Source organism: Heteronotia binoei, chromosome 11 (genome assembly GCF_032191835.1).
Source record: "Heteronotia binoei isolate CCM8104 ecotype False Entrance Well chromosome 11, APGP_CSIRO_Hbin_v1, whole genome shotgun sequence".
In the NCBI taxonomy this organism is placed as follows: domain Eukaryota; kingdom Metazoa; phylum Chordata; class Lepidosauria; order Squamata; family Gekkonidae; genus Heteronotia; species Heteronotia binoei.
In genome coordinates, this window is record NC_083233.1 from 47805949 (window position 1) to 47831052 (window position 25104).

Below are 25104 nucleotides of genomic sequence, written 5' to 3' on the forward strand. Positions count from 1 at the left end.
GCTCTGCCTTCCCCCCTTCCTCCCCATGGGAGGAGGCTCAGTCAATGGAGAAAATGGAGGTTTTACTCTGTAGCTCCTGTGCAATTGAGCACACCTTGCAAAGCAAGCTGTTATGCAGAAGGAAACAAGAGAGAGGGAGAAGGAAGCAGATGACAGCCAGTTACCTGAGGGCCTGATTTGGCCCCCGGGCCGCCTGCTTGACACCACTGAATTAACCTGTATTCAGCTGCCCTACAATTTCACAGATTGAAATAATGCAAAGTTCTGTTCCACCACCACATCACTGTAGCCAGTGTTAAACCATGTTCACCTGTTTCAGGAATTCAAAAGCAATTTGGCTGCTATCCCGCACAGCTTTAAAAGAATAGACTCCAGTGGAAACTAAGCACCTTAACTATGTATGCTCAGGAGGACTGCAGCCTTTGTCATAGCCTATGATGCCCTCTGGTGGAAAGAGAACCGAAATAAACGAGGCCGTACCCCTTCCGACACAACCCATTTTCCAGATGCCGGAATGGCTGGCTATTGAGTGTTACTGAGCACTGCTGTCAGTTGCATTTGATCTGCGCAGAACTGCAGCCCAGCCAACCCAGGCAAAGAGACGCGCAGATCATCAAAGTATTTTAGAAAACGCAGGTCTCCCACTGCCTGACAATTTCCCTAAATTTAAGGCTAATAAACTTGACAGTTGCCCAAACGGGGCAGTTTTGTGCAAGAAATGGCACACTTCCAAATTGTAGATCTTTCTATATGGGCTTATTTTACATGCATGCAAATAATTATATATATTGTAATTGACACGCATGTAGGAGCATCACACAAGGAACCATCTAGCCCGCCCAGCTTCCTCTTCCCAACCACTTTACATTTAATGTTGAAGCACTTTGGGAGTTTAAATCCAGGGTGTGGCCAGAGTGTACTTTGAAACACGTATTGCTTTCCTGTTTACACTGAAGATTTAAACAAAAGTAAAGTATGGATCACGTTGCCACTTACACACGGGAATCCAACAATTGCTTACTGTCAGGCAAGTGACTACCACTAACTTTGGAAGCAACAGAGTCAAGAAGTTCCGCTCTAAAGATCAGGCACTGCTCTCTCCTTTCTCCAAGCTCCATGGAAAGCAAAGGGTTATATGCGCATTGTCCCTTTAAGAAAAAGTTACATTCTGACGTGGTTTAGTCTATCTGAAGCGTCATTTCAATCAGGGGCAGCCTCTTCTGCAGGAACCGCTGCTAATAGTTTCCTATTGGCTGCGAGAGCCGGTTTTTAAAAATCTTCAGGCACCGCCCTTAGCAACCGCATTCTTCCCGGCTCTCGGATTGGCTACTGTGGAGCCAATCGACGATCGTCCTCTGCCAATGTAGCAATTTTCAAATTCCCACTTATGCTGCGGCAGATCAAGTAAGACGAGTGAAGGATCTGGCTGGTGGTGGTGACTCTCGGATCTTTGTAGCTGGCAGCGGTAGGTGGCCCCGATTCATTCGGAGGGTAGTCAGTCGCTATCCTTACTCGCTCGCCCGCCTCGCGGGACCAAGGAGGAACCCTGGGTGGGTAGAGGTAGTTTCGCCTGATCTCTTGTGCAAGAAGACGGCTTCCAATTCCCCACCCCGACCTTTGAGCCCTAGCACTGTGCAAGGCTGCCTCACTTTCTCCTTCGGTAGCTTGCCGCAGCGAAGGTATCTCCCCCACCCCCCGCCCTAGCCCGGAAGACTCCTGATCCCATTGTTTGTCACTCCCTCTTGCCTTATCACTACGGAGTGCGTGACAGCCTTTTTGCCTTCGGCTATACCCTCCCCCGATCTTCCAGCCAGCATGCTGTCGTGCTGCTTTTTGTCTTCGCAGTGTTCTAAGTATTTAACAGGTAGAAATCCAACAGGTAAAGATGGTGAGGCAAGGGGACCTGTGCCTTTCTCTGCATGGTTTCAGGGGTGTAGTTGTATTGGTCAGCAGTAGAAGAACAAGATTTAAGTCTAGCACCTCAAAGACCAACAAGATTTCCAGGGTGCATGCCTTTTTGGAGAGTCAAAGCTCATTTTGTCAAGTGTGTCAGGTATCTGAAGAATGGATGCCTTGACCATTCCAGGGTTATAGCCTGGAAATTTTGTTGGTCTTTAAAAATGCTACTAGATTTGAGTGTTGTACCGATTCCTCACCATTTTCTCTGCCTGGGTAACCTTTCTTCTCTCAGCTGCCCATAGATCTGTTTGCTGGGCTTATAATAAAGGCATGCCCTAGAAGTGCTTTGGTGGGAGGCAAAGTCAGTGGCTGGTTGTGCTTTCTGGTTTTGACTGACCATTTCCATCCCTTTTATTTCCTGTATCCAGCTTTGCTTGGGTGAGCTGAAAACAAACAACATGCCAGCCCCACGCAATACCAAGGCAGCAGGCAGCAAGCAACCCTGCCCGGGCAAAGTGCCGAATGTGGAGAATGCCCAAGCAAAGGTGAATTGAACCTCTGGGGTCCCCTTCCCCCTCTGAGAAACAAGGTTTGCATGGTCAGTCCTTCCTTCCCTGGGGCAGTCTATTGGCAAGAGCAAGTCGCCATTCTGTGCTGTGGGCAAAGGGTCAAGATGGGCTGGTGTCATTGGCTTGTGGTAAGACCTTGGAGAATAGCTACAGGTGGGTGACGAAGAGTAGAACTTCCTAATCTGTGGAGTTTCTGGGAAACTGATGGCAGAGCTGCTCTGGATGCTGGCATTGCTGTGCCTGCTAGGGCTTTGGGTCTCGGGGGTGGGGGGATCTTGGTATTTAGGGGAAGGCCTAGCAAGGATTGACCAACTTATCTGTTTCTCCATCCTAGGAGGAAAGCTCTCAGACGAAGCGGTCTCCTTCCTCACCGCAGGGTGCACCCAAGAAGCGTTCTGCCTTTGGGGATATCACCAATGTAAGTAGGGGCCTCTACTATTTGGGGCAGGATGGGAAAGCCCAACTTACACATGTTTCTGAAGCAGCTTTAAGCACACAGACAGACCACTGTCTGACATCTTGCTTGAATCTGTGAGGCTGAACCTTTTCTGTCATCTTTTCAGGGATTATTTAGTTATTTATACATTCAACTTGTTAAGTGTCTTCCCCTGTGTGCTGGTTGGTGGACAGCATTTTTAAGAATTCAGAATCCAGTTAAAACAATTAAAACACAAACATTTCAACAACAATTTGCAGATGTTGCTTCAATCCACCAGTTAGTATCATTACCCTGTAGGAGGGGAGAGGGTAGGAAGGAGCCAGACTAGATGGAGACTGATGCTGTCCTCAACAGTAGGCCTGGTGGAACATCTCTGTTCTACAGGCACTGCAGAATTGTGCTAGGTCCCACAAGGCACAAATGTAATTAGGCAGAGTTCCACCAAGTTGGCGCCAGGGCCAAAAAAGCCCAGGATCTGCTTGCATGGATTACTGTGGCTAACTCGGGGCAAGACAGGAAGGGGACCAATTGCCTGATCTCGGGTAACTGAAGGAACACCAGTCTAGTAGTATTTGTGATCTAGGCATCCATTGATAAGGAGTCATCTTGACAGCACTGGCGTTAAAGGCATACTGCCAAGGGCTGGGTGTTGGCACCCCAATTCTGAATCTCCCCTGCCAGCCACGGAACCTCTGTTTTAGCTGGATTCAGTCTTAGCCAGCTCTGTTTCAGCTATTCGGCCCCTCAGCCAAAATAGGTGGGATGGTATCTGGCTGGGTGTATAGAGTGGGGTGTCATCTGCATACTGATGAGAACCCAGCCTGAAACTCCAAACCAGCTAGGCAAAGTATTAAACAACATTGGAGAGAGGATTGCTCCCTGGGGGGCCTCGTATACCAAGGGGTATTGTGGTGATACCCTTTCTCCTAGTGCTATCCTCTGTCCTCAGCCTTGGAGAAATGCAGTAAGCCATTGCAAGGCCATCCCACAAACTCCTGTGTTGGTGAGGCAGTGGGTGAACAGGTCATGGTTGACCATGTTGAACGCTGCCACCAGATCAAGCAATAACAGTGGTGCTGACCTGTCTTGGTCCAGCTACCTATGAAGGTCAACTGTGAGGGCAACAAGCACTGTCTCCATCCCATGGCCGGGGGTAGAAGCTGGACTGGACTGGATCTAAAGCTGACATTTCCTCCAGGAAACTCTGGAGCTGTTCTGCCACTGTTCTCTGTTACCTTGCCCAGAAACGAAAGGTTGGAAACTGGGAGGTAATTGGAAGAATCAGCAGGATCCAAAGGTGGTTTCTTTAAGAGTGATGTTACCACACCCTCTTTTAATTCCCACAGGTAGACCCCAGAACTGAGGGGGTATGAATGGAGAAAAGCTGGGACGCAGCTCAGCCTTTTCCAGAGTTGATAGGAAGCCCTGGCTTCTGAGTAGGCATGAACTGTACAGATAGATGAAAGCAGTCATAGGGTCTTTTTCCTTTGCTAATAACCTTGCGGTCTTTCCTTTGTAGGCTCAACACATTTTGGGAAAGAAGGGGACAGCAAAGGCAGCATCCAAAAAAGTGCCAAAGGGATCAGTTGTGTTGGATGTTGCAAAGAACAATGAGATTAACCTTAAAAAGTGAGGACATAACTGTGTGTTGTTTTGCTACCATTCCTGCTGCTGAGTTGCCTGTTCATCCGCTACCATCTCTCTTGTGGTCATGATTGCTTGTAGCTACTGCAAGAGAGATGGAGTTAGGCTCGCCACCCCTCCCCCACCCAAAAAAAGTTTCCCCCAGGAAAGAGACTGTCTGTCTGCAAATGTATCCATTAATGAACCAGCATTAATAGCTTGAAAGTTCATGGGAAGATCATGTCATGGGAAATTCATGTCAGTTGCCCTGCCATGAATTTCAGTTCACGAATCATGAACTGGCCAAATTTTGTCATCTGGTGTGTGCCCATCCCTAATTTTAACCATGAATATGCTATAGTGTGTTTAATGATAATAAATGAAAGTTCAGTATTTTCATTGTTACAAAATTTAGCTTGAATATCCAAATATGCCAGTAGTTCTAACTACTTGTCCCTATCAGAGTTTCTGTCCACACTGTGTTAAGTAAATGCTGTTGCGCTGGAATGCCTCACCAGTGGCTGATTTATCTGGATATTCTCTGTGGTCTGATTTCATTACTAACCCAGGTTTACCTCTTTCAGGTCAGTGAGCAAAATTCCCTCTGAGGATGCACCAGTTGAGAAAGTTCCAGCAGAGAAGCCAGATCCTTCACAGACCCCAGCAGATGAAGTGGCTTTGGTACAGGGAAACTACCCTCATTGGTGGCTTTGTAGCTAATAGAAGCTAAGGAGCATGTGGGTGGGTGGGAATGAGGGAGGGGTGTTGTTGATAGAAAGATTCTGGGCAGATGGATATATTTGTTCTTGGCAATATTGCCTGAGCATGTGCATGAGAATGCTTGTAGCATCTGCTTACCCTGATGCCCCACTTCCATGGGGGAACCTAACCGTGCCTTTGGAGTCTCCATGAGCCTAGTTTTTTTTTTGGGGGGGGGCTTCTAATTAGACCCTCCTCATTTCATTAAACTGTTATCTGCAGTGTTCTCACATATCTGCTGGGTGACTTGAGCTGTGGTCCCTTTGAGAGAACTCTTGGACCATGACAAAGACTGTTATATGGTGGGCCCTTGACATGATAGATGCATCCCTTTGCTTCATTGGAGAGTGACCCCCTTGCATGCATACAGAATGTGTGTCACTGCCAGTTCAGTCCCTGCCTTTCAGGTGGAGCTTCCTGACCTGGTTGTGAGCTCCTCTATCAGTGCAGATAGGGCAGCCTTTCCATAACTTGGGAAATCCAGGAGACTCTTGGAAAGAAATTGTAGTTCAGTAGTGGTAGACCTGCATGGATCAATATGCAGCTTCCCTACTAAACAGGAGTGAGAAAGTCACAGACCCTGTACAGCTGCCAGTTGTGAGTGGGCAGATCAGTGAGTGACTCTGACTAGGCCTTACTTCAGACTGGATTTGCTGAAATTGAATTTCAAGAGACTAGCACTAAGAAGAGCCTCAAAGGAAGAACTTATGAGGAAGCCAGTAAGCTGTGGGTAAAAGAATCACTTGTTGCTCTTTGGTTTTGCTTGATGGAGAGCAAGAGGGCTTATGTTATTCAACCTAGATACTTTTTTAAAAGCATCAAAAAAACCCCTTCCTTCCATGTGCAGGTGAAGCCAGTTGAGGACATAGACAAGGTCCAGCAGGATGATCCTTTTGCCAGTGCTGAATACGCCAAGGATATCTTCAACTATATGCGGGAGCGCGAGGTAGCTTGGAGATGGGTGTTGGTTTGGGGATGGTTCCCTGACTCCCATGTCCAGGCCTTTAAAAAGGGGGGAAACTTCTGAGGTTATTTGGAGAATGAAGCTCCCTTTAAAAACTACTACAGATCTATCCTTTGATTTTGGGGTCTGGAATAAATAATGTCCAGAGTAAGTTTTTGTTCTGGTGCCTGGGCGGGGGGGTGGAGTTGTGAATGAAAACTGCCCCCTCAACTCTCCTTGAGTTTATCTCCCAAACTGAGCATTTGGAATGAGATTACAAAATGCAAACTGGGACTTATTGGATTTCAAAAGCAGCACTGGCTTCAGTCTGAATGCTGGTTTCATTTTGTTTGCCACAAAATTTGGCATTGGCTTTGCTAATTGTTAGGCCCTCCTGGCTGGACTTGGTGAGTTGGTCTTTCCTGTGGAAGGTTTGGAAAGCAGCTTGGGGGGCATCCAACCGTATGCTTGGCTCTTCCTCTTCTGTTCCATCCTACCTAGGAGAAATTCTTGATCCCGGATTACATGGAGAATCAACCTGACATCACTGAGGACATGCGGGCCATTCTGGTTGACTGGATGGTGGAGGTTCAGGTGGGTGTCTCTTGGCACTTCTGAAGTGAGGCCTGTTTACAGAGCCCTGTCAATGTAATGCATCCATCTAGGGGCAGGGTGATCTCCTGGCTGAGGCTGCGGGAGGGTGGAGAAGAGGTTCTAGTTCAGCTATCCTGGTGTGGTGGAAAAAACAAATGAACCAGAGGGGTTACTTGGGAATGGTGTTTGCTGCCATTAGCAAGTCTTGGGTCAGAAAGAAGTAAGATAATGCCTACTACTACCACCCCCCCAAAAAAAATCTGATTCAGGGCTGGTTTCTCTGGGGAAGGAATAGTCGAGTGCCAAATGATGGCCCCAGGTGTGGGACTCATGAGTTGCTTTGTGCCACATCTAAGTCTTGAGCTGGACTTGGGCTCTGGGAGACTACGTATGACTCCGTTATTTCTGATTCTGCTGGTAAGAGGATTGGTGTGTTGCAGTTTAAAATGGAAACTGAGCATTAAAATCTTGTTCCTAATGGATGCATTGTTTCATCTGGGCTCTTGCACCTCTTTACAGCACATTGTTTTATGAGGGAGCTGGAGTGGCAGAGCACATGCTTCCATGCAGAAGAATCCTACATTCAGTCTCTGCACTTCACTGGAAGCCTGGCTGTCAGAGTCCCCTGTTTCTCTGCCTGGCTCCTTGGAGAGCCGTTGCCAGCTGAAGCAGATGGAGCCATGCACTGATTTTCCTCTTTATCTCCCTGGTTCTTGTAGGAGAACTTTGAGCTCACACATGAGACGCTTTACCTGGCAGTTAAACTAATGGACCACTACCTGGTGAAGATGACCAGCATGCGAGACAAGCTGCAGCTCATTGGGTCCACGGCCATCCTCATTGCCTCCAAGTTTGAGGTAAGCCCCAATGGGAGCTGTGGGGCAGCACGAGGCAGAGAACAGGAGAGAGCTGAGGATGTGCGATTGCAATAAAAAAGGCCATCGCCATGCTGGGAATTATTAGGAAGGGAATTGATATCAGCCAGTATCATAATGCCTCTGTATAAATCAATGGTGTGGTCTCATTTGGAGTACTGTGTGCAGTTCTGGTCGCCGCACCTCAAAAAGGATATTATAGCATTGGAGAATGTCCAGAAAAGGGCAACTAGAATGATTAAAGGGCTGGAACACTTTCCCTATGAAGAAAGGTTGAAACGCTTGGGGCTCTTTAGCTTGGAGAAACGTCGCCTGCGGGGTGACATGATAGAGGTGTACAAGATAATGCACGGGATGGAGAAAGTAGAGAAAGAAGTCCTTTTCTCCCTTTCTCACAATACAAGAACTTGTGGGCATTCGATGAAATTGCTGAGCAGTCAGGTTAAAACGGATAAAAGGAAGTACTTCACCAAAAGGGTGATTAACATGTGGAATTCACTGCCACAGGAGGTGGTGGCAGCTACAAGCATGGCCAGCTTCAAGAGGGGATTGGATAAAAATATGGAGCAGAGGTCCATCAGTGGCTATTAGCCACAGTGTGTGTGTGTGTACATATATATATAAAATTTTGGCCACTGTGTGACACAGAGTGTTGGACTGGATGGGCCATTGGCCTGATCCAACATGGCTTCTCCTATGTTCTTATGATGTCCACCTTAGTTGCTGGAGGAACATCAGGGCTATGTCTCTCTCCCAAGCCTTGTGGCTCCTGTTATGAGGCTCTGTTGTCTCTTTCTCTGTTATCCATCACAATGAAACTCAGGGCATAATCTGTAGGCCATGACATGCCCAAGCCCCTGCAGGCAGTTCCAGCTGGCTTTGGGCTAGCGTGTCAGACTAACTCAGTGATCCAGTGAAGGGGCTTTTCAGAGATGCTGCCTGGGCTAAAGCAAGTCTGCTTCTCCCTTATTTTTAGAAATCCCCTGCAGGTGTCTGTTTTAGATTTGATCTACTCCCACTCTGCCTCCGTGAGTTCAAGAATATGTTTTCTTTGAAAAGGCAAATTTTAGATTTCTGAGATTTTGCCTGTCATATCAGCCGCTGTGAACTGTGGCCATCTCATGTGTCTTTGTGCTCTTGGCTTCAAAAGCCCCAAATCAGAGTCCTGCTTGGGGATGACGATCCTTCTATGTTAAAGGGGGTTGTAGGGTATTGTTATATTTAATAGAGCATGTATATCACACCCATTTCCACTTACTACAAGATAGCTTCTAAGAACACAGTGCTTCTAAAATGCACAGTTTTAATAGGAAAATTGTGCCATAGAAAGCTGCATTAAAATTACAGGCCTTTGAATATGCCTTCTCTTTGTTCAGGGTTTGCCCTAGATACAGGCTGTACTGCCCATAAGCCTTTCAGAGCATAGAAGTAGTCCTTACTCTCTCTCCCCCCACCTCTTTCTATGCAGGAGCGCTGTCCCCCCTGTGTGGATGACTTCCTGTACATCTGTGATGATGCTTACAAGAGGGAAGAACTCATCTCCATGGAAATGAGCATATTGCAAACGCTCCACTTTGACATAAATATTCCTGTTGCGTACCGCTTCCTCCGCCGGTTTGCCAAGGTGAGTCAGTGTTCAGCTGTTGCTTGGGAAATAAGAAGATGCTTGGGGTCCACTGCAGAGCACAAGCCTGTGTGTGGAGGGGGTCGCACATGTTCTGGATGTTGCCTTTGCACCTCTGCAAGAGCAGCTGTGTCATAACTGACATTCCCAGGGAGCCCAATCCTGTCCTTTGTGGTGCCAGTACATGGATTTGTAGTAGCTTGAAATCCAGCCTGACGCCAGCAAACCCTCTGCTCTTGAATTATCCTATGTGTGTGTTTGTAGATGAGCCCTCCTTCCTCTAACTAGCAGGACTGGGCAGGGCATTTAGCCAAGCATTGCTCAAATGCTCACTAGCCTCACTCTACAACTTTGAGTGTGAGCAACTTTTTAAAAAGAATGTGAAAGCTAGCTTCTCAGGATTCTGCACTCTGCATCAATAGGCACAGCTATGAGAATATGGGCTAAAGAGTGAAGACGAGTACAGATGCCTATTTTGCTGAGATACAAAGAGATACAGAGGAAGGAAAGAGTGGTGCCTGGTGCCAATCTGGAAGTGGGGGGTGCCTGTGTTCTTGCAGGGTCAATATTGTGCATAAATTTTCAGACCCCTTAGAGATGGGGAACCACCCCCTGCTCTGCTGCACAGAGATATCATATTTCTGGAAATTCTGAAGCTATGGGGGGTGCCTCCCCCTTCAGGGGGGAAAAGAACTTTAGAAACATTGAAAAGTTTACCAACCTTATTTGACTACTATAGAAAATATTACCTGCCATCCAGTATGTGGTGTTATGGATGGACACAAACTGGGAAAATGGAGGTTTGTGAAGTTGGTGCCCAGTCCTATCTGGCATATCAAATTGTTTGCCATATTTAGGACACTTGTGAGAACAGCACTATAGCCATGTCCCCACCACTAGGCATGCTGTGGGCTGAGCTAAAATATGAATGAGTTGGTTCTGTAAGCTTCTTAGAGGCACGTCAGGCTCTGCGGTGCTAGAATTGCTGTGGTCGCAGAATCAAAGGTGGAGATAAGGATCTGGTTCAAGGGAAGCTTTCTGGTCGAATATTACTGCCTTGGTATTCCTTGGGACATGAGAGCATTTGGAAAGACAAAGGAAAAATGTTTTCAGGGGATTCTGCCTCACTTTCCCTGCTCCCCATTTGTCCTTTTGCAGTGCAGCCAGGCTACCATGGAGACTCTGACGCTGGCCCGGTTCATCTGTGAACTGACCTTGCAGGAATATGACTTTGTCCAGGAGAGGGCCTCTCGGTTGGCTGCTAGCTGCCTCCTCTTGGCACTGAAGATGAAGAACCTTGACGGCTGGGTGAGCCCTCTTCCTCTGAGCAGGGGGGGAGGGAGGTTTCTGGACCTTCCCTTGAGCAAAGCACATGAGATACCAAGCAGGGAGAGCTTTTCAGGGCGGTAGGAATACGACATGTGAGTTCAGCCTCAGGGCCTGGGCAGCCTCTTTCTGAAGCTGTCCTGGAATGGTGCAAATTGCTGCTGTGTTACAGAATCCCTCACTGGAGTATTACAGTGGCTACAGTGTCGAAGACCTCCAATCGTTGGTTAAGAAGCTGAACTTCCTATTGACCTATCAGCATGATGAGCGGCTCAAGGCTGTGCGCAGCAAATACTCCCACAGGTGAGAGCTCCCGTCCCCTGCTCTTGAGGTGTGTAGTGTGCAAGCATCCATAGAGCTGCATGCTCCTAAAAGTGCAGTGGTGGCGACGTGCACCATGGCATGTTAACCTTGCATACGTGGCAACTTGGGGTGTTGGGCTGGGGAAGTGTCAATCGCTCCTCTGCCATAGCAACTTGCTGGATGACCTTGGGCCAGTTGCAGCAAAGGTGGGAAGGAAAGGAGAAGAGAAATGTGTTTTCTCCCCACTGGGTGGTGCTGGGGAGAACAGGATATAAATATCAAAGTGGTTGCTGATGACTGTAGCTGATTTGAATGGGACTAATTAATAATAACCTTGACATACATCTCTTTTAGCTTAGAGGGGTCTAGTCTGACTTTAGTTGCCTTTAGTTGTTTGCTCAGGCAAAGTGCTGTATTGCCTTTAGTTTGGTTGCTTAATAAAATACTGAAAAAGCAACTGAAGGCATATATGTGGGTCTAGGGTAAAGTGCTACCTTAAGGAGAAGTCTTGAGAACAAAGCCCAACTGCAGGATGAGGTGCGGGGGGGGACCACTGGAGCTCCTTCTGCATCTGTGTCCCCATGCTAATAGTATTCACCTGTATTTTCATCATTTCACAGTTGGCATTAAAAGAACTTTGTCCCATAAGGGCAGTGGTACTTATTCCACAGCTGCTGGAGGGACACATTTTGCAATTACCATCAACCAAAAGAGCCACATGATGACTACATGCTCTGTTATGTCACCCCATCAAACCTGCACGTACAAGAACTACGTTCTAGCTATCTCTTTAACTATAACCTGTTTACTGACCAGAGTACCTCTGAGCATGTAGGATTGTCTCTCCGTCCAATGTTGAATCTTAGCCAGTCCTTCTGCAGCTGGAGTGATTCCCTCTGCCTTCCCACTCCCTCCTCAGCATGAAGCTCAGCAGGTTGGGTGAGAAAGCGAGATTGCCGAGACAGCAAGAGGAGAGTAAGCTGGCCACCAGAACAGCCACCTGGGAAAACTCTCCTCCCAGTGGCCAGTCACCTGGGTGCTGGGATGAGAGTGCAAAGGCTGCAATGAAGGGGGGAGGATGGGCCTTTTACTTCCATCCCTGGGCCAAGGGCTGCAGCTCAGGAATATCTTCTGATTACCCCATTTTCTAGCTCCTCCAGTGGCAGCTGTTTGAAGGTGCCAGCTACCAGCCCTACCAAGCAACAACCTTGCCCACTTTTCTGAAACATGAGTGTGCCACACTTGGGGGAATGGTGTTTGGAGGAGCCACAGGTGCTGTGCCAGAGACACAAGCCCCATCATTGCCTCTGCAATGTGTTACCAGTCAGACTAGACCCCTCTAAGCTAAAAGAGATGTATGTGACTCAGTGGTAGAGCATTAGTTTTGCATGCAGAAAGTCACCAGTTCAGTCCCCCAGCACCTTCAATTAAAAACTTCAAGTAGTGGGTGATGTGAAAGACCTCAACTTGAGACCCTGGAGAGCTGCTACCACTGAGGGCAGACAGAAACCAAACTTGAGAGGTCAGTGGTATAATTCAGTCTAAAGTGACTTCATGCATTACTGAAGAAGGGGGTTAAAAAGATGGAGGAGGAAGCAAAGGCTGTTAGGATGAACAGGAGAAATGAACCTTGTGTGTTAAAGCCTGTCCTGTGCTATCTCCCTGCCTGCATCCACCTGCACAAGATTCTCTCTCTTTGCCTTGTAGGGTCTTCTTTGCAGTAGCCAAGATGCCACCTATGGATATGCTGAAGCTGGAGGACTCTTTGCAAAGGGCCAGAAGGGGGTCTTTGTCATGAAGCCAGAGCAATGCAGCTGGTGTGTAAATACTGTGTAAATAGATGACTGTTAATCCTGAACTTTGTATATAACATTTTTTTAAAATAATTGTAGCGCGGGGAAAAGAACTGAAATTAAATGTGTGTGTGTGTGTATAGGGAGGGGAGCAAAGCAGTAGAAAAGCTTTCAATAAAGCATGGTATGATATTTCTACCTGTTTGCTGGTTGAGTGCCCTCAATTCTGAACCTTCCTCTCAACTGTGGCCTACAGCCTTTTGCTGCATCTGTCTGGTTTCTCTCTTCCCATGATAGTTCTGGGTAGAAGGGGGTGTCTGTGTGTGCTGTTCCAACCAGCCTGCTTCCCCCATAGCTGCTGGGGCCCAGTAGGAGGCAGGGGTTCTATACAGCTACCAAGTAGAGGTGCTACTGAGCAACAAGTGTGGTGAAATCCTAGCAGCCAAGTTAACGGGCAATTCCTTTGGAACAGAGTCAGGGGTGTGTCTCAGTTTGAGCAGAGCAGGCCTTGCACCAAGAAGAAAATCAGACTTGTCCCTGCTCATTTATGTATTTTATTTTAGCATCCCTGAGTTCTGAATGTAGGGGTTTGATCATCCCCAGCCCCCCGTGTGTAGCTTCTTCATTGTAAGGAGTGTTTGAAAGAGTTTGTTCCTGCGTCTAGGACCTGAATGGACTTGGGAACAGGAAAAGCCTTACCTGTTGCTTTTCTGCCTGTCAGGCAACCAGTAAAAGACACATGACTCTTGGCAGCACATCAGCTGCCTCATTTATTGAACAAGCAGTACAGGGTTTGGGGGGCCAGTTCACTCTTACCTCCCCTGCCACAAGGGGGTGGAAATAAAAGGCAAGGGTGTATGTGTGGGGGGAGACTACAGGGCTTACTTGCTGCCTTCAAGCCCTGTTTGGGCTGTGGGGGGGTGGGAAAACTTTAAGAATGGAATGACAGCCAATTCTTTTCATGAGTGAGAGTGATCTCCCTCTTTCCCCCACCACTATTTTTCAAATGAAATATCAATCTTGCTTGAGTTTTGTTTCTGGCTCTCTTTCAGCGTATCAGTTTTAGGCAGGGGCAGAGAAGCAACTTGCTGTCTCTCCAGCTCTGGTTTTTGTTTTTCTCCTGGAAGCTGCAGCTGAAAACAGCAGCTTTGGGGAATGGTGAAGATGCCACAGGGCTACACTGGGAGGGGGGGGGCAACGGGTGAATCCTGCATAGCATCTGGCTTCCTGCCTCCAGCCAGCACTGCACACCCTCTCAGTAGTTCCAGTTGCTTGACTCAAACCCATTTTTTTTCAACAAGGAAGAGAGGCAAGCCTTCTCTGACTTCTGGTGGGAAACATACTCTATAGGTGGCTTACTGGCACGATTTCTTCTTTCTGGTATGAAGAGCCAGTTTCAGGCAAGGGGAGCACACAGCAATTGTTGCTTTAGAACTGGGCCCAGGCCTTTGGCCCAACAACAGTTAACACCTTGGGATGACTGACTGGAGGAGCAGAGGGGTGCTGCTTGCAGCCCCTTCAGGGCAGGTCTGTTCAAGGTTGTTATGAGCAACCAGCCTACTCCTCCCCCCCCCCAGTTTCCCTCAGGAGGAAATATGAACACCCTTCCCCCATAATTTTTCCCCCTACACTCACAGTCACGATATGAATCAATCACTTTAGCACAAGAAAATACAGTGACGGCAGCCATACACTCACCCACCCTCCCTCCCCACAACAGCACAGACTGTGCAGAGCTAAAGCTGCACCAGTTGGCAATGGAGGATTCCCCCCTCCAAAAAAGCTGGGTGCTTGAGTTTGCTGACCCCCCTCCCCCCAGTCCTTGGTGGCTGTAGCAATAGCTCTGCCTCTTTCAGGCACCAAGGCTTTACAGGAGGCAGTATTGGCTTGGCCCAGCAGCAAGTTCCAGTTTAGGCCTTGCCTCTCCCTCCACCACCCCCATTGCTATTTTGCTCTAGGTGTTCGGAAGGGGAGAAGATGCTTAGGTAGTTTGTAGTCTCAGAGTTACTGCCAAGGACTTTGTGTGTTTAGTAGCCCTGATTGGCATGGATTGATCTTCAGGCTTACAGAGGGCAGCAGTAAAGTCAGCAGTGGAGTGGCAGAGACGAGGAGGGGAGCCAGGACCTGCTGCAGGGAGGTGAGGCCCAATCAGGGTGCTAGGACAGTCGCATTCTGCTGGTTGAACAAGTCCCAGCTTCTTTCCTATAGCAGCGGCCTCAAGATGGGAGAGGAGCAGGTCTTTCGGCTTGCAACTGTCCAGCAGAAGCAGTCCTGGTCACTTTTTTTGGTCTCTCTTTGGCACTGGTCCCATGGAAACTGCCTGGATCTCAGCATCAGGGACTCTCAGAGCCTAGCTCATGCAGTGGAGATTGCATCGGTGCATGAGATGGTCTGCCACAGTTAAAGCAAAGCCAGCAGGCAAACAACAATGGCCAGAGAGTTTAACCACCCCAAGAAAGGCCCAGAGGTGCAAACCTCCCCACACATCCTGCTGCACAGGCAGTCACTGGAACAGCTGGCCCTCAGAATAGACAAAGTAGCATCCGGGAAGGAGTGGGGCTTGAAAAGTGCAATCGCGCAACACAAGGTGAAAAATAAATTAAGCTTTATATATATTAAATATTTAAATAAATATCTTTTTCTCTCCAAACTAGTTACATTCTCCCCGAGCAGCAGGCAGGGTAATTAGTTCATTTTACCAGCTTAGGAAGAAGCAGAGCTTCTCTGCCTCTTCTCCTCCAGGGAGTTTAGGAGCCATGCAGGTGGGCATAGGCTGGGGCAGGGGACATGGTGCTAAGGGTAGTGCCTTCTCCTGGTAGGGCACAAAGCCCATTCAAAATGTGTTCTTATTTGTATTTTCATGCTTAAGACTTCAGAAAGCTGAGAGCACCCTTGCTCCTGTTCCAAGTTCTAAGTTACCCTGATAGCAGGGAAGAAATTTTTAATGCCCCCCCCCACCTCCATTGATCTGTGGAAGCTTCTGTATAGCACAGAACATTTCTGGCTGTTGCAGCTGGCTTTAAAACTCAAAAGCTTACAACTGGCACCTTTCCTACTTCACACCCACCCACACAGCAAGTTACTGTTTCTATCATCATGGTGGGTCATCCCCCTTGTAAACCATCTTTTACTCAGGTGGACAGAGAGGCTTCATGCCCAACTAACTAAATGGAAGGGGGGAACACAAGCAGGGTGGGGTAAGGGAGGCATCTGCAGACCTTGAAAGTGCTAGTTCTGGGATGAGAGCACTCTAGGAAATGAGAGAAATAACAACTCTCTGAACAGATGCAGGGCAGCCAGACGTTCAGTAGCAGGGACCTGTGACATTCCTGCCTGACAGAGAGTTGTTAAGTATCCTGAAAACCTTCAGAGGAAGAGATTTTTCCCTCCTAAAAGGAAAGCAGCCACAGCCTGCTGCTGCTTTGGGTTTTATTGGATATGCAGTGTGAGCCGGCACAGACCCTTCTGCAGCTCTGTCCAGGTACAAGCTAAGGACAAGGCTCACCAGAGAAGTCAGAAGACCTCTAGTTAGTGTGTCTTCTGGGCCATAACTACCCAGCTCAGCTACTTGTAGCCTCCCCAGCTGGCTTCTTGTCATCTGATAGTGTTTCACAGCACAGCCAGGCATGAAAGCAATCCAATGTAGTGAGCCCAAAAGCGGCTGCAGGAGCTTCACTCCCACCCCCAACCAAGGACCAGGAATGGATGGAAATGAATGGCTTCACTTAAAGCAGCTCAAACACATGAACCAAAAAAGACACAAGAAGTGCCACAAGGGAAGGGAGGAAGCAGAAGGCAAGGAGAGACAAACAGCCAAGCCACAGTCTTTGGCAAACACAGAAATGTCAACTCATTGCATGGGATGCATGGGAAGCTGTCCTGGGGTCAGAGTTCCAGGGCAACCAGGCTCAGGCTGGGTGCTTCATCGTACGCGATGGGTTCCACAAGCCAAGACTGGCAGCAGTTGAGACAGAGGGGGGTGAGAGGGCATGGCTGCAGCTTCCTGCTGACATCTAAAGCTGGCTGGCAGTGTCCTTAATTCCCTGGAGAATCCTCTTCACATGGCCCACTTTTGTTATCCCAAGATCCTTAAAAAAAAAGAATAACTTTAGTTAGTGTCACAACAGCTGAAGGCTATTTTCTGCGAATGGCTGTATCCCTGTACAGATAGACCTTTTCCGGCTGTGTTCACACTGCACTCGCCACAGTTTCATTCAGAGTGCACTGGAGTGAAATGTTTGCACTAAAAAACAATGAAGCACACGGTGTAGTTATTTCTCTAGCTATCAGCAGGTGGAGCTGTTGCACTGTTCATCTGTCATAAAGAATATGGAGGCTGAAAAACAATGGCAAAGGACAAGGAACCTGGGAGGGGATTCCAAAATGGCACAGAAGCGGAGCAGCTGTTCTTGATGGGCAGCTCCTCTGATTCAAGTTCCTAGTACCTCTTTGTGCCTAGTGCCCAATTTTTTCCTTGCTATTTGCACAGCAGAGAGGACAGACAAAGGAGAGGCACAACCCATACCAGCAACCCAGCTTGGCCATGCCATGCACCATGCAAGCATCTACAAAACAAGCAACTGCACATAAGAGCAAGAGGTGCCCGGGCGCGGGAGAATGCTAGGCGAAGTACCTTCAAGTCTCTTCTCTCCAGCAGGATCAGCTCAGGGCCCTGGATGTCGTGGCGCATAAAAATTTCTTTGTACTCCCCTAAATCAAGCGCCTCCAGCCAGGTTGACACTTCCTCAGGGCCCCATTTGTCCACTAGCAAAAAGGAAAATTAAAATTCAGCTGCAGGAGGGCAAATGTGCTCAGCAGAAGCTGGTTGGGTGGTGGCACAGAGAAGCACAAAGAACAGCGGGGACAACTACATAAGCAAGCACAGGGCAGAAACAGAAGCAGCAGCAGCAAGCCTGAGTGGATACAGGGACCTCATGAACCTGTAGCCCTGGGTTCAGCATTCCTCAAATGTTAGACTACAGCTGGACCCTGCATTCTCTCCCACATCCTTCCTCTGGCTTCCACAGCCCCGCGCAATCCCAGGCACAGCCAGCCTCCTGGTTGCCCATTGTTTCCCCTGGAAGGACAGTGATGCTAACACACTAGACAGCTAACACAAGAGCAGTTATGCAAGCTCAATTCATAAGCAGCTGCAATCTGGGTCTGTCCCCCCCCCCACACCCCGCACCCAATCACTTCCCCACAAGACATGCAAACAGCAAGAAAAGCTTCCTGATTGATACTCCATTCCAGACTTTCTGTCCAGGTACACCCTATTCTCTGTGTAGATTCTTTGGGGCATTGTCCTCCATGAGGGCCCCAAAAGCTCAGGGATCCAGGGCTTTTTCGGAGCAGGAACTTCTTTGCATATTAGGCTACACACCCCTGATGTAGCCAATCCTCCAAGAGCTTACAGTAGGCCCTGTAAGAAGAGCCCTGTAAGATCTTGGGAGGATTGGCTACATCAGGGGTGTGTGGCCTAATATGCAAATGAGTTCCTGCTACCAAAAAAAGCCCTGGATAGACCAACTGTGCAGGCAACACAAGCAAATGCTCAAACTGTTGGCATTTACTAAGGACCACAAATGGGTTTATGAACCCAGAGAACCAATTCAGAGTTCTCGCTCAATGTTGCCAGGAAGCAGCTGCACCTGAGTCAGGAAATGGGTCCAGTAGAACATCTGTCGCACTGGAAGAAACCTTGGGTCCACTTCTGGACCACATGATGCAGCCCTCTCATAGCTTTGCTACTGCCTGTCTGTGCACGCTGGCCTGGTATTTCACCCTACCTTCTAATCTGCATACTTCCTCTCATTAAATTTCACCCAAGCTCCTAACCGCTCTCCTGGTCTCCATCCACACCTGATTTTGCCCAAGTCCTGCCCAGAACAGCCCTGATGCCCCTCATTGCTTCAACCTGCTTCTGCAGGAGGAAGTTACCCTTGACAAATGGCAAAAACAAAGAAACAAGGAGTTTTTCTTAATGCATACAGCACAGAATGGCCTTTGTTAGAGTGATGAATCACTGGGGGAGGAGGATTTCATGAGCTGTGCACTGATCTGCAGATCGGCTGCCAACCTCTTGCCACCACCAGCTGCTACTTGCCACCCAGGCTCTTGGAGAGCTCCCTCTGCTGTTTACCTGGTGTGAGGCTGCTGGGTTTCTGCTTCTGAGGCTTCTCCTTCTCCCGTTTGGGCTTAGCAAGGTTGATGCGTAATTTCAGGCTCCCCTTGTTGACGCTACCAGAAGACTCCTAGTGGGGGCACAAAAGAGAAGGGAGACATTGCACTGCTTGGAATAGTGGGGAGGGAGAGACTGAGCCCCACTTCTGATCTATGCTCCTATGCCTGCTCCCTCCTCTTCATAAGTGATTTAAAAGCAGAGATGGGCTGGGTGTGGTTTGGCCCTCTTTCTCCATTGATTTTCCAGTTCCAAAGCTGGCAAAGAGCATCCCAATCAGTCCCTTATGATGTCCTCCTTTGGTTTAAAATTAATAAGAATCATACCATCATAGAGTTGGAAGGGATCTTCAGGGTCATCTAGTCCAACCCCCTGCACAATGCAGGAAACTCACAAATATCTCCCCCTAAATTCACAGGATCTTCATTGCTGTCAGATGGCCATCTAGCCTCTGTTTAAAAACCTCCAAGGAAGGAGAGCCCACCACCTCCCGAGGAAGCTGTTCCACTGAGGAACCGGTCTAATGGTCCGGAAGTTCTTCCTAATTTTAAGTCGGAAACTCTTTTGATTTAATTTCAACCCACAGATTCTGGTCCTACCTTCTGGGGCCACAGAAAACAATTCCACACCTTTCTCTAGATGACAGCCCTTCAAGTACTTGAAGATGGTGATCATATCACCTCTTAGCCGCCTCCTCTTCAGGCTAAACATGCCCATTTCTTTCAACCTTTCTACATTCTGAGCAGATTGCCATTTCCCATCAATAGGAAAACAGGTAGCCTCTGCCCGAGGTCCTTAACTGCCCATTACCAACTGAGGAAAAGCAGACATGGGTTCTTGTGTCTGTGATGGGGGGCACCCACCTCCTCAGCAGAGTTGATGACTGGTGCCATCCAGTGAATATCAGAAAGCTTCTGAAGTTCTTGGCCGACGGCACTCAGGGCATGCCGGAGTCCTTCTTCTTGCTGGGGAGAGTCTAATTGCTGTTAGGGGGGAAAAGACAATGGGAGGAGAATATAAGTCAAGTAAAATCTTAAATAAAGGCCAAGGAGCTCCTCCATCCCTATTCTCGAAGCAGCAACGAAGACAAACTTTAAAAGAGAGCAGGATTTGGGCTTCCTTTTGCCTGGGGGAGGTAGTTTGGTGAGCTTGGGGTAGAACTGGCCACTGCTGATGGACCCTCATTTTGCAAGTTAATTTCTATTGGGAAGCAGGTGATAGAGCTACCACTTAATTCATGATTTGGTGTTCTGAGTGCTCATCTTGAAGGCAGAGGAAAGTGAAATGGGGCACAACAGGCAGCTGCCCAAGTAGGCCAGGGGCCACAGAAGCTGGGCTCTCTCTTTAGATTTTGGGAAGAAGTCATATTAACTCTGAGGACAACTAATGGCATTTGGGGTTAGAATCAGGGTGAGAAAGAGAGAGGAGTAAATGAGTCTCCTGCAGACTCTCTGTTGACAGAGGGACTGTGACCCTGAGTCATGCAGGAACAACAGGGAGGAAGAGGGAGGAGTCTACTATGGACCACTCCCCTTACCTCTGACCCTAATGATTCCAAAGCAGTTCCCCTGGCTTATTCCTCATTGAAATACTTGGACTGTATTTTTGATCCACCACCTCTTTCACATTGTTTCAGTAGCGGCTACCTACTTATCGAGAAAACTGATATTCTGTCTCTCCATAGACCTGATAGTGGAAGGTGCTGCTCATCCCTGGTCCACTGAGTAGACCTGCAGGAAAGTGCAGTGATGGGAAAGCTTGGGGGGGGGGGCGCATGCAGTCTGTTCCTTCCCCCTGCTCTCCCTTAGTCCTGCACTCACCAGTTTCCCTTCCAGAAAAGCTCGGGTTTCAGTGTAGAGGGCTTTCACGCTCACTGACACTTCCACAGCTGTGCTTCTGCTCAGAACCTGAAGGGACCAGGCAGGAAAGAGAGAAAGATGAAGATGGCACAAAGCCTGAATGAGGAATGATGCTCTTAGCTGGCAAGGCATGCAGAATGAGACCCAGCCAGCCAGGCACCAGATGACAGGCTCCTTGGCCTTTATTTAAGATTTTACTTGACTTATATTCTGCCTTTCTCCCGCTTCCCACCCAAAGTGGCTTACATTGTTCTTTCCTCTGTTTTATCCTCACAAAAATCCTGAAAGATAGGTTAGGCTGAGAGTATGCAATGGGTCCAAGGTCACCCAGTAAGCTTTTGTGGCAGAGCAGGGATTTGAATCTGGGCCTCCCAGAACCTAGTCTGACACTCTAGCCACTGCACCACACTGGGAGAAAGGCTTCCCCCACAAGATAAACACACAGAGGTCTGCAGCTCCCCATGAGGCCCTGGAGCTCTACAAAGGCAGAGGCCTAAGCCCTGCGGCCACTGAAGGTCATCTCACTGCTTCCCGCACCTCAGGGCTGCTGCTGCCACCTTTGTTGGGCAAGGTCTCGCTCAGTGCCAGGGAGCTGCCATTCACCGCATGTGCCAACTCCTGCTCTATGGCTTTGCGTGTCTTGGCAGCCTCACGGATCCTGCAGGAGACCAAAGAAATGGGCTTGTTAGGAACTGAAAAATGAACCCAGTATTGACCTTCCACACACACACACTTAACCAAACACCTGACACATCTCTACAGAAAGATGGCTACCACAGGAGAGGTAGCTACTACCTGCCAGGATACCCATCCTTGTGTATTCTTGCCACACTGATGGGAAACTTCCTCCCCCCCGGCCAGGTTTCCAAGGCAGCTCTTGATAGCCCCAGTGTAGCACCACCATTTTACTTCCACTGACCCATTTAGAACCCAGTCTCTAAAAGACACATGAATCCCATTCCCTTACTCTGACCATGTTATAGCCTTGGTCCACTCAGACTAGCAGCAGCTCTCCAGGGCCTCAGGCAGAAGTCTTCCCCATCACCTACTTCCTAGTCATTTTAACTAGAGATGCTGGGGATTGAACCTGGGACCTTCTACATGCCAAGCAGATGCTCTACCACTCAGCCACAGCCCCTCCCCAAACTTGTGTGAGTGGGAGGGAACAATGACATTATTCATCCCATTTTATAGATAGGAGGCTTAGGGAGGGAGTGCCTAGATCCAGCTCAACCAGTAACTCCAATGCTGTTCCCATGAGGATCCCCAATGGAAGATCCCCCTTCTTGGCAGCCATGGTGACCAGAGGTGGGACTACTGCCTACCCCCCACCCCCCAGTGCTGGCTCCTGCTTTTTGTTCTCTGGGTACAGCCAGCCCTTCTGCACACGGACTGCTTTGCACTGCTGCTTTCTTGGCTCCCTCCTACCTGCTAATGAGTGTTTCCGTTGCTTGGGCAAGCTGCTGCATCTGGGCGAGCTCCTCCTCTGTCAAATACTCCATGGACTGCTGGGAACTGAGGCGGGGGCGGGATGTGGATCGGTAGCCCTCGCCCTTCTGCTTGTCCTCCCATGATTTCAAGGTGCTCTCGAAAGCCTGCAGGGACAAGCTCCTTAAGAAAGGTGGCACAGAAAACAAGGTCCAGAGGAGGGGGAGAATGCTAGGGATGTTAAAACCCGTATTCCTCATGCAGCTCAGAGTGCTGGCAATTAAGCCATCCTTGCAGCAGTATAGAAGGCTGGGGAATGGGCCACACAGCCCACACAGGAAAAACAAATATTATCTGCTGCATCCACTATCCACCCATCTACCATCAAACAGCTCTCAATTGACTTGTACCAGTCAAGGTGTCAGTTCCCCTTTCCCATTCTTCCTTAACACTCCATTGCCTAGGCCCTCTCTGAACTCAAAGCAGCTAAGCCAATGGGCAGCCAGAGAAGCTTTTGTAAGTCCCCGTGATGCATCACTGGAGCAGATGAGATGCTTACAGGTGGACAATACAGCCAGCGTGCTAATGTCAGCAAACCCAAACCAAATCACCTGCAAGTGTGCTAGCAGGTACCCACTGGGTCCTGGATCTCACTGGTTTCTTACCCTGTCTCTGGTCAGCATCTGAGCTCTGTTCTTGTGCTGGATTTTGATCATGCCAGGTGGCTGGATCCATGCTTCACCATCCACCTGCACTGGGACGCCCTCGTCTCCTCGAATTATGATCTTTACCATCCGGCACTGGTGGGTAGACACATGAAAGACTGAAGGAACCAGAGAAAGAACTTGGCCGTTCCTTCACTTGTGGGAACTCTAACCAATTAGGATCTTCAGCATCTTGCACTGGTGGGCAGACACTAGGAAGACTGGAGGGCCCACCCTCACCCCTTCCCAAGATAGAATTTGGCCTTTCCTTCACTTGTGGGAACTCTATCCAGCTGGGACCCTCCACTTCTCCTTCAACACAAATGTAGCCCTGAGACATCAAAGGTCTGTCTGGACCAGCATCCCTTTGCCAGCCACATGGCCAAGGAAGTCTACAAGCAGAGGCAGAGAGACCAAAGGCTTCTCCTGTTGTTAGCAACTGGTTGTCAGAGGTGCACTGCTGCTGGACATGGAGGCTTAAACCAGGTTGGGGCTAACTGGGCAGAAAGACAGGCAAATGTGGCTGCAAGGTCACCTGTGCAATACGATGATGCTGAAGGTTGATGACCCGTGACACCGCCATCTGGATGCTGCCGAAGACAGCAACCACTTCCAGCTTCTTGTCATCAAAGGAGGGAGCTCCAAAGTTCTGAAAGGGGGGGAAACGATAAATATTCCCAAGATGTGGAAAGGTTCTCTTAAATTCTGCCCAGAAGATGGATCCCTATCTATCCTCAGATTGTCCCACCCTTGAAGATTCTGCCAAACAAGACAGGGTCATTCCTCACTGAATGGGATTCCAGTTCTTCTATGCCACACAGGTAAGGGGGGACTGGAGAGCCAGTGTGGGGTTAGAGAGTAGGATTAGGATATGAGAGAGACAGGTTCAGATCCCTGCTCAGCCACTGAATTTGCTGGCTGACACTGGACCGGACAATCTTTGTCTAACCTACCTATAAGAATGTGAAATATTAGATAGATGATAGATGAAGGTAGGTAGGTAGGTGATAGATAGATAGATAGATAGATAGATAGATAGATAGATAGATAGATAGATAGATAGATAGATAGATAGATAGATAGATAGATAGATAGATAGATAGATAGATAGATATTGTCTGTGGGATAAAGGGAGAGATCAAGAAAAGGGAATTAAGTTTCTCTTAATCAGGGAATGTATGGTTCAAGGAAAAAATGTCACTGGCCAAAGGCATCTCCTTGCCCTCCCCCTTCCTGACCCACAAACTCACATTATCCTCTTTGGTGCCTCCCCAGAAGTTGATGCCTCCTGCATAACTAGGAATGTTGAGCACGGCAATGCCCTGCAAGCTGGGCAAGGAAATGGGCACTCCATCACACTGGAAAGAAGAGAGGATAACGTGATAAACTCCAGAACAAGAGGACATCCTTCCAGAGAGAGTGAGAAAGGTCTGGGTTCAAAAGCAGATTTAACTCAGACCAGGACAAAATCCAAAGAGCTTTCTCAGTTTTACAGAAACTGTCCCCAGGATCGCCTGCTCTGGGACTGGATCCTTGGGTATGCAAGCATTTCTTATTCTTGTGTAAAAAAACCCATCCCTAAATGATCCAGGGGTTACAACAATAAGATGCAGCATAATGGTTCTTTTAGATTAACTGATATACCAGACACCCCACTCCCCACCAGGCAAGAGGTAAGCAAGGGCACACATGGGGCAATGTGCTATTTTGGACAAATATGCATCATCAGCGTCTGCCCTGAAGACAATGCCCACAAGGAACTGCCTGCAGCTACCTCGAGCTGGACACGCTGCTCCAGGTTCTTGTAGGTCCTCTGGAGCAGCTCCTTCGTTCCCAGAACTCCATACCACATCATGTTCTTTGTGCGGCTACTGTGAGGATACAAATGGGGTGATGGTCACAGGTCAAGCAGGAATTGATAAAGGAGGAGCTTTACTAACTCTCCAGTCTGTTCATGCCATGCCTCCTCCTCCCCACATCAGGTAGCTCAGTCAGCTTATTATTCTATGTTGTTGCTTTTATCTTTTGTCTGACTATAAAAAACAGCCTGTCCCAATTTAACCTGCTGGCTAGCTTCTTCTCTGCATGATGATCCAAGATTTCTGTATGCTGGAGGCCCTTGTACAGTCACACAATCAGCCCTCCTTGAAAGCAAGACAATCAGCAGTCTCCTTCATGGCTTATT

The 25104-nt window shown here is 48.5% G+C and overlaps 2 protein-coding genes across 4 annotated transcripts in view; one reads left to right on the top strand and one right to left on the bottom strand.

Annotated features, from left to right (window-relative positions):
- The first annotated feature begins 1249 nt into the window (after positions 1-1249).
- Positions 1250-12945, top strand: CCNB3 (cyclin B3). Of its 2 annotated transcripts, none has more exons than XM_060249659.1 (12): positions 1250-1465; positions 2328-2444; positions 2803-2886; positions 4427-4536; positions 5115-5211; positions 6137-6235; positions 6734-6826; positions 7546-7683; positions 9170-9325; positions 10484-10633; positions 10824-10954; positions 12662-12945. In XM_060249659.1, the coding sequence occupies exons 2-12, from the start codon at positions 2358-2360 to the stop codon at positions 12750-12752; spliced, it is 1236 nt and encodes a 411-aa protein (XP_060105642.1). In that variant the 5' UTR covers positions 1250-1465; positions 2328-2357; the 3' UTR covers positions 12753-12945. The 2 variants fall into 2 exon arrangements, with proteins under 2 accessions (XP_060105642.1, XP_060105643.1); XM_060249660.1 differs by having other exon boundaries at positions 1421-1435.
- Positions 12946-15335: 2390 nt separating this feature from the next.
- DGKK (diacylglycerol kinase kappa) overlaps positions 15336-25104 on the bottom strand; it is a 55620-nt gene continuing 45851 nt past the window's right edge. For both annotated transcript variants that reach the window (XM_060249564.1, XM_060249565.1), the window contains exons 19-29: positions 24694-24790; positions 24170-24277; positions 23455-23568; positions 22881-23015; positions 22216-22382; positions 21325-21445; positions 20749-20835; positions 19792-19911; positions 18890-19001; positions 17381-17511; positions 15336-16835 (exon numbers count right to left, since the gene is read on the bottom strand). In XM_060249564.1, the coding sequence (XP_060105547.1) occupies positions 16761-16835; positions 17381-17511; positions 18890-19001; positions 19792-19911; positions 20749-20835; positions 21325-21445; positions 22216-22382; positions 22881-23015; positions 23455-23568; positions 24170-24277; positions 24694-24790 (1267 nt within the window). In that variant the 3' untranslated portion in view covers positions 15336-16760. The remainder of the gene's footprint in view (positions 16836-17380; positions 17512-18889; positions 19002-19791; positions 19912-20748; positions 20836-21324; positions 21446-22215; positions 22383-22880; positions 23016-23454; positions 23569-24169; positions 24278-24693; positions 24791-25104) is intronic.

What these genes read in the sequence shown, in the direction of transcription:
- CCNB3 (XM_060249659.1), top strand. Translation starts at nt 2,358, where the DNA reads ATGCCAGCCCCACGCAATACCAAGGCAGCAGGCAGCAAGCAACCCTGC. An exon ending in CCTTTGGGGATATCACCAAT is followed by an intron (nt 2,887 to 4,426) that starts GTAAGTAGGGGC and finishes TTTCCTTTGTAG; the next exon opens with GCTCAACACATTTTGGGAAA. An exon ending in ACTGGATGGTGGAGGTTCAG is followed by an intron (nt 6,827 to 7,545) that starts GTGGGTGTCTCT and finishes TGGTTCTTGTAG; the next exon opens with GAGAACTTTGAGCTCACACA.